Below are 8,822 nucleotides of genomic sequence, written 5' to 3'. Positions count from 1 at the left end.
CAGCTTGGCTTGGAACAAGAATCGGCAGAATACGTCGATGCAACCAAGAAAGGACAAACTTCAAACAAAATCCACTCCAACAAATTACCTTTACGTGCTTTAAACAAACTTCTGAAAACACAAGCTAGCGATATTTCTCCCTAATTTTACGAGAATTCATTGCGATTATGTTTATAACATAAAGGCACAATTTTTTGGTCACTGTCGAGGCAGAACGAAAAACAGTGGGCAAACGGATTAAGCACTTGTTCGCTCGCATTTTATAATTAGAACAAAACTAGCAAACAAATAAACTATTTATTTATGTCCAAAAGAGTACGGATAATTGTTATTTAATTCCAGCTGAAAATAAAGATTTGAGTTTCATTCCTGAACAAAGGGAAAACCGATTAAACCACTTTTTAATAATACGCATCCGTAAAAATAACGAAGGGTTTAGTTCTGTTTTGTCGTTGTCGTTCTCTTTCGCTCTCGTTTTGTTTTTGTTCTAGACATAGGTCCTCTAGGCATCATGTAACCTTATCAGAGCTTCTAAAGATATGCCAAAAATTGCCATACAGAGAAAAAAGCAGCTCTAAACAAATTGAAAATAAACACAGTTTTAAGTTTAAGTGTGGACCACAGCTATAATGATATGTCAAACTGGATTGAAACCAGCGAAAAATGCAGAAAGAAAACATCTTCCAAACCGTTTTCCACCTAACATGGATGTCCAATATCAAAGTTGTATGCTATAAACTGGCGTGATACTGGTCACATTGGCATACATGGAGGGGTGGACGGACGGTCGATGACGTCATAGCTACAAAACCAAAATTTCTCGCATCAATGGGTTGCCATGTCTATAGCACATAATACTTCTACCTATTTTGTTGGCAATAATAACCGCTGAAAACAGCTAAATATTGTTACAATTCGAGGGGCAAACCGCCTTCCCCATACAAGACATAAATGCCTTACTCAAAAGGAATTCTGTCAATTTGCTTGCTCATAACTTCTATGCGGGACGTAAAGACCTCATCTTTCGAACTGGATTAAAATGATACTCTAACATGTATAGAACTGAACTAACCGTGTGTCTTTTCGTCGAGAACTAAACAGACATGGCATCCGTCATCCTCACTTACTGCGTGGATGTTTGTGAGGTTGTACGGATTCGCAAACCCGATTATGGCTTCTTGGGCTTGAAGGCGAGCCTCGGCGCTTCTTGCTGTTTCACAATTCTTGACAGCAAAGCCAACTCTTGGTTCTGATGGATGGTAGAGAATAGCGGTGAACAGTGGAGACGGGATCACCGAGGGACAAACTGTACTGGTCCTTGACTCTATTCGACGGTACTCTTTGACAGCTTCAACCTCATGCTTGAAATATGTCTTGAAAGGATACTGTCGAACATTTTTCATGTAACTGCTGTGCGTGGCATCCTTGCAAGCTCCCCATTCTTTTGTAACTGACCTTGTCGAGGGCCAGTTGGGAATTTCATGCTTTCTCGTATCATAGATACTGAGATACTGTTCCACGTCTACACAGAGATGAACATGGAACTTGTGCTTGTCAGTTCCCCATTTACCAAAATGGAGAGACAAAGTGGCAGACTTTTGCAGCTTATAGTGAGAAACCATCGTCATTGCTGCCTTGACTATCTTAAGCTTTGCTCCCGGAGCTAAGGAGCTATAACGAGTTATAGATTTTCTATCGCGGGGAACAATGATAAAATGAGGTCGAGGAGAGTAATAGTCGAAAACCACCTTGAATGTGTCGCATTTCGCATTGGAAGGCAAGAGATCAAATTGGTCCCCTTTTGCGTTTTGTTGGCCATGTTCATAATTGTAAAAGGGCTTCTTTCCTCCTGATGCAAACATGTTTGCAGAGATAAGGCAAGGGATGAGAAAAACAGGGAAAAATTAAAAGACTTGATGGTTTTATTTCGAAACAATTCACCCGATCTTCAAATCCAGTATCACGGCCCCTTCCGTGATTGATCCTTCTAAAGCAACCAATCACATAACGTCCTTACGCTTAGAAGTCAAGGCAACGCGTAGACGTCAATCACGTTTCCCTTCCATTAGTGTATACAATGTTTTCTTAGAAAAATCTCATTTCTAGGAATTACCCGAGTTATTTATAGATTTTGACCCTAATTGGGCACTGCACGTCCTTGCTTTACAATCAGCATCCCTGTCTGAACTGAGCTGTACCAGCGCGCATACTCTAAACAAACATTGCAGAGCAACTTATTTTCCTGCTACAGTCAAACGCAGGAAAATGCATTTCACCATGTTTTGCCTCTAATCTCAGTGATCTCAAGGTGAAAATTAAGACTCATAGATTTGGTTCCATTACCCAATATACTAATACTTCAGTTTCTTTGATACGAGTCTTATACCATGACACGAATCATTCATTATCAAAGAGCTTTTCCTTTTCACCCATGACGCATAATTTATTAATAGGGCTTTTTAAGGCAACATCAGAGGGTAAGCTAGCACAAATCGCTTTCAAAGGATTTCCTTGTGGATGGAAGCACCTACCGCAACAGCAGCAGAAAAAACTAACAGTTAATATACATATAATCCTGAGCAAAATGTACTTGTGTGTTATGTTCGAGGTATTTGCGGTGAACTGAAAGAGGAGGAACTGAAAAAGAATTATGCTGTTATAGAGCACAGCATTACTACAACCACACATTAAAATGTCTCTCAAGTTTATGCTCCTTCGAGTTATTATGGATTGTTCATGGAGTCGCGGGGAGATACGTCTCGGAGATTCTCATTCATAGGAAGATCCTTAGAGGAGTATGGTAGGGAATTTCAAGAGTGTAATTTTGAAAACATCCTCTTTGATTTTTGTTGCATCAGGTGGTGACGTTAGAATTCTAATTACAGCTATTTCATGTGAAATATGAGTACATTACCAAGGTATTACATTCATGATCTACCACAAGAAACGTCGGAGCACACCACTAGCAAAATATCTTACCTACACCGGAGTATATAATATTGTATTCCTGCGAAGATATTAAGGGAATTTCATTGTATTGCCCTGCATTCCCTTCCACCACTCCATTTCTCATCTCTACCTCAGGAAATGGGTCGGTGGTATTCAACCAAGAAAACTCCATCCAAAATTGGAGTAATGTCTAAATTATGAAGTTTTCATGCACACCTTTATTATCAATAATTCCATCACATAATCAGAGAAACTAAGCTCGTGTGTATACTTTACTATAAGTACACTTTACAGTTTTCATGTCTACACTAGGAGTCTTCATTTTAATATATCTTCACAGAGTCATGTTTTCTTCAGTAATGGTCTGTGACTATAGTAACTGATTTCTAAGTTATTCGGCAAGGTCCCTCTGTTTGTTTTCGATTGTTTGTGGATGCAGTCAGTGAAATCCTATAAAAACGCCATCGAATGTTTAAACGCAAACTGAACTCACCTAAATACAACTGCTTTTTAGACTAAACGAACAAAAAAGTAAGAACCGGATTCTTAATGAGTGAACTTCTGAAAACCTAAGATGGAAAATTCAGGTGTACACTTTGTAATCCTCCATACTGCTAAATTTCTTAAACCAGTCATCTCGCTTGTCATGTGGGCAGAGATCCCTGTAGAACTTCAGTCCAGTGATTTGAATATATCCAACTAGGACCTGAGAGTCTTCCAGAACGAAGCCTGCAATATTGAATTAAGAGAAATGAAGAAAACCACCCAATGATTTGTTCAGACCGTTTCGTCTTAGTGGTTGTGGCGGTTGCAGCCCTCCACAATACTAATGAATCCATAACGACAGAACAGAAAGTTAGGGCTTAAAAAATTTACTTATTCTAGCACACAATAATTATGCAGGGATTCGGCAGTGATTCGGTTGCTCAATGAAAAGTTGGCTGCAAGAGTGTGTTAGTCTGAGTTAGGGTGATTCAACCATTGATGGCCAATATCTCAGGAGATTTGAGTCCTAAATGAAACCAAACGTTATAAGTCTGCGAAGAGTTACTTAAGCTCAATTCGAGAATATTCCAAAAGCCAGTTTTGTAAAGCTACGTTGTAGTGGATTTGAACTCGCGTTGTTCAAGCTGCGTATTTTTGAGCCAAAAGTTTCTTGAAAGCCGATCCATGCAGTCGTCATGAGTTGAGTGACTAACGGAAAAACTTAAAACTTAACTTAAACTTAAACTTAACTTAACTTAAACGAATCCAACAATCGTGTTCATAATGCCGGTTAGTCAAGGTAACGCCGAAAAATTTCTTTACTTTTCTGAACACAAAAACTCTTACTGTGATTGTTATTGGAAGAGATAAGCTGGTATGTTGTATGTTAACCACCGAGAGCTAGGGAAGGCCATGGCGATTGCTACAGTGGTCACTTAAAAAGTAGCTTAAAATTTATCCTTATTCTAATTACCTTTTGATTATTGAACATGATTCTTTTACCTATCTTTAACGTTAATGGCGTGAATACTACGGCCGAAAACAATTAGAGTGGACAGTGAACTCGTGGAAAGTCGCTCTCCCCTATGAAGAAAAAACCGAAAAAAAGAAATTCCTCACTCGATTGAACCAGTCTTGCTTCAGTTTCTAAGTTAAACGTAAATATGCAGCATTTGAAACTGAAATTAAAAACTAGACTAAAATAAACTTTTTAAAATCTTAGTATTAAACAAGATTTGAACTAACCATGCGAATTTTCGTCGAGAACCAAACACACGTGGCATCCATTGTCATCTCCTTTCACGTTCATGTCCGTGAGCTTGTTTTGGCTTGCAAACTTGACTATGGCTTCTTGGGCTTCAAGGAAAGACTCGGCGCTTTTTGGTTTCGCGGATTTCTCGACAGCAAAGCCAACCCTTGGTTCTGACGGATGATAGAGAATAGCGGTGAACGGTGAAGACGGGCTAAGTGTCGCTTCTGCTGAAGTTGGCTTTGATCGACGGTACTCTGTAACAGCTTCAACTTCTTCCTTAAAATACGTTCGTAGAGGATATTGTTGAACATTTGTCGCGTAATTTCTAGGATCTTTGCTCGCTTTCCATTGTTTAGTCACGTACTCTCGCGATGGCCAATTGGGAATTTCTCCTTTTTTACTCTCGTAAACACTGAGATATTTCTTTACGTTAGAACAAACATGAGCGTGGAACATGTTCTTTGTAGTTATCCAGGAGCCAAAGTGGAGAGACAGAATAGCGGAGTTTTGAAGACCATAGTGAGACACCATAGCCATTGCTGCGTTCACCACCTTCAGTCTTGCCTCTGGCTTCAACGAGTTGTAGTCAGTTCCAGGTTTAGACTTATCGCGAGGCAAAATGATAAAATGCGCTCGAGGAGTGTAGTAGTCGAAGGCCACCTTAAATGTGTCGCATTTCTTGTCTGGGGGCATCAGATCAAATGGTGTCCTTTCTTCATGTCGTCGTTCGTATTCATCTGAACGAGGTCGCTTCCAGTTTCCCCGTTCGTGTTCATCTGACGATCGGTGCTTCCTTGCTCTGTAATCAGACATTTTTTTTGAACGCAATTAGCTCAAGGAAAGAAAGAAATAGGGCCAAAAAATACCTGATTATTGTAGCAGGGCAAGAAAATAACGAAACCAGTTTCTCGGTCAATACCCTGCATGATGCTCCTGAATCAACCAATCAAAAAATGCCTTTACCTCTGGGTGTCAAGGAAACCCTAGCACGTCAGCCAATGCCATTGTTCTCTGTGAGTGGAACGTTTTCCCGGAAAAAGAAACTGAAATCTCTTCTAGGAATTATCGACTCGTTTATGCGTCCATTTAGCTGCTGAATTGATATTGCTGCTAAGAATAAGTGTTAAAGTTGTCACACAACTTCACGTTATTAAAATGCACTGGAAGTACGTTCTTATCCAGAAGTTGAAAATGATTTCTTTCCGGTAAGGAATACATTATGTTTTTCGAGATGGAACGTACCTCCTACCTTTGTAGGTCACTCAGCAGCTGTTTGTCACAGTTTGGACCCGCATACATCATTAATTATTTTTGTATCGTCCTACCAATCTCAAAAGTTTCACTTCCGCACTATGATTGGCCAGGCACACATGGACGTTAATCAACTTTCATTTTAAGTCGCGGATACGCGAAGCGTATAAACGGCTATTGTTAGGGGTCAGAATATGGAAATTTGTCACTCACTGAGATGTCACGACCAACATCGATTTTTTCAAAATATACCAATTTGTTACTTACTCAATTGAATACAAATCGATATGACAACGACCAATATCGATTTTCCGTAGTTTCGACTTTCCGAAGTAATGCAGCAATACGTTCAAACATTCTTCGACATTCCTTCGTTCCGACGGGATTGATACTCGTTGCAGTCACCATGTGTTACCGAGTCATTGCTTAGCAGTGTAGCTGTTTGGGAGACTAAAGATGTAACTGTGCTGTGTGTGTAGAAAATGAATGCCAAGAGTCTTCGACTTCTTGAGACATTTGCTTGTCGATCCGCCAAGCTCACAGGGGGTTTTTCCAGCTGGCCGGATGGTGAGATTTTTGCGAGTGAATATTTTATCATTTGACCACCGTAATTATCTTGAAACCAGAATGTGTAGACGGTAAACCAGTTAGACTCACTCGTGCGAAAGGTTGCTATTGATGATGTCTATCTGTTCAGAACTGTTTTTCATGATGAATTTGTATACGTTGTTCAATGTTATCCAATAAAGTGATGGTGGCGAATGGTACCTCGAAAAACGTGGGTCTCGGAAAATTTTGCCAGGATCTCGAAATCTCGAAAGCGCTTTTGTTAAGTCTCGAAGTCTCCTTTTTGCATGGTTCGTTTTTTTCTTTTTTTTGAGTCTCGAAACTTTTTTACCAAGGAGTCTCGGGCTCGGATTTTTAACTAGAATCTCGGGGCGTCTCGGTAAATCTCGGATAGTTTGCCATTCGCCACCCCTTAAAGCAAGATACTGAAAATCACAAGTACTGTGTTTATTTCAAGGTCAAACATAGTTGAGAAATATCGTTGCACTGTTTTGGGAGTTCAAGTTTTTTTTTTCTCTAACGCCATTCCCCCTTTTTTTTCTTCTTTTAGCGTCGAATGCGTTTCCTGATATCGGGTCGATCGGTCGGATTGAAAAAAAGAAACCTTAAAAAAAAATCACAAGACTCTTCACCCAAGACCAACGTAGAAGCTCAGAATACTTCCAAGTAGTTTTAACTCTAGCCAAGACTTAAACATTAATTTAGCTACCCATTTTTAAAAAGGAATTTAATATCTTCAAAACCCATTCAAACGTATAGCAACTGATCGCAACAGAAGTCCAATATTGTAAGCAATGTATCCATGACTTCTTCACAGTTTTCCTTTGATTCTGAGTGGGAAGAATGTCTTCCCGGAAATCTATTTCCCAGAAAGACCTTTTCTGGGAACTGAAGTATGACTTCCGGGTTGCAGTTGCGTACGAAGTCCGCACGGGCAATCGTGGCTCGGAAGTGAAATTGTAGTTCTCAGAAAAAATGACGTTTCCGGGAAATACTCTAAGCCTCTGCACAACTATTCTAATATTTTTGGCATATTTAGAAGTTTCCAAGATATTCAGAAAATATTAAGATATTTCGAGAATTTAATAACATTTAGAAATATATATTCACAGCTTTCTTTAGCTGATCCGTATTTCGTAAAACATAAACAAGTGAAAATTGGCGATAGGAAAGAACGACGTGACATGGTGACACCATTTTCAAGTTCAAATGCATTAACGGATAAACCGTCAGAAATATTCGCTCAAGATTAAAATACTTTTTAATTAAATATGCAATGTCACGCAAATAGTTCGTGCTTTCCCTCTATTTTCTGGAAAACAATACTCAGTTCTCTACCAGAAGCAACCCAAGTTCAGCGATTTCCTACTTGAAAAATGTATTCTAATGATCAATAATGATTTCATATCACTAAAAGCCCTAAAGCAGGTAACATTGAAGTCCCTGAATCTTCTTCCTCTACTCCCTTTAGAACGACAAGGAGATTTTTGCCTTGGTGTTTCAAAATCGGTTCATTAAAAAAAAAATTATTTAGAGGGGTTTTCGAGATATTAGGAAAATGTTTTGTGATATTTAGAAATTTTGTAAGAATTTCTGGGAAGAAATTTAGACGATTGGCGCAGTGGTGAGAGAACTCGTCTCCCACCAATGTGGCCCAGGTTCGATTCCTCGAGTCGGCGTCATATGTGGGTTGAGGTTGTTGGTTCTCTACTCTGCACCGAGAGGTTTTCTCCGGGTACTCCGGTTTCCCCTATCCTCAAAAACCAACATTTGACTTGTTGTGGTAATTGTTAATTCCACTTTACAGTGTCCCCAATTATTGCTCCAGCGCTAAATCTACTAGACACTTAAATAAAGTTCCTTTCCTTTCCTTTTTTTTCAAAATTATTTTCATTATTTTACGTAATAATTGTGGAAAGGCCTAACGTGTAGACCATATTGTGATGAACAATTTGACATTAATCAAACAACGCACCTAACATCAACTGCAGAGATTATCTTCTGGGCCCAGTTCCTCAAAAGCCGATTAACGCTAATCTAAGATTAAAAATTAACCAAGCAGTTTATTTCTCTACTCCCAAATGCTGTTCAACGCAGATTTTCGGCAGAACTTTACATGAAAAGACGTCAATCTTGAAAAACAAAAATAAGAAAAAGAAACTTTCACCAAAAAGTTGAAAACGTGAAACAAAAGTTTACGCTAATCCTGGATTAAGTTAATCGGCTTTCGAGGAACCGGGCCCTGGTGGACATATTTAACATTCGAAAGATTTCCGACTACAAGCGCGCTAAAATGGCGGTCAATTAAATTCGGAAT

General features: G+C 39.2%; 2 protein-coding genes across 2 annotated transcripts in view; both read right to left on the bottom strand.

Moving 5' to 3' along the window:
• Nucleotides 1–1,862, bottom strand: part of LOC137977472 (uncharacterized) — a 4,732-nt gene extending 2,870 nt beyond the window's left edge. The window contains exon 1 of the mRNA XM_068824699.1: nt 1,073–1,862. Within this exon, the coding sequence (XP_068680800.1) occupies nt 1,073–1,862 (790 nt within the window). The remainder of the gene's footprint in view (nt 1–1,072) is intronic.
• A 1,285-nt stretch (nt 1,863–3,147) lies between these two features.
• LOC137975546 (uncharacterized) lies at nt 3,148–5,615 on the bottom strand. The gene is made up of 2 exons (XM_068822660.1): nt 4,681–5,615; nt 3,148–3,678 (listed from the first exon to the last, which is right to left on the bottom strand). Exons 1-2 carry the CDS (start codon nt 5,498–5,500, stop codon nt 3,533–3,535), a joined length of 966 nt encoding a protein of 321 aa, XP_068678761.1. The 5' UTR covers nt 5,501–5,615; the 3' UTR covers nt 3,148–3,532.
• Between the last annotated feature and the right edge of the window lie 3,207 nt (nt 5,616–8,822).

The sequence above is a fragment of the Montipora foliosa genome, chromosome 11 (genome assembly GCF_036669935.1).
Source record: "Montipora foliosa isolate CH-2021 chromosome 11, ASM3666993v2, whole genome shotgun sequence".
NCBI lineage: Eukaryota > Metazoa > Cnidaria > Anthozoa > Scleractinia > Acroporidae > Montipora > Montipora foliosa.
This window is presented reverse-complemented; position numbering and strand designations above follow the sequence as displayed.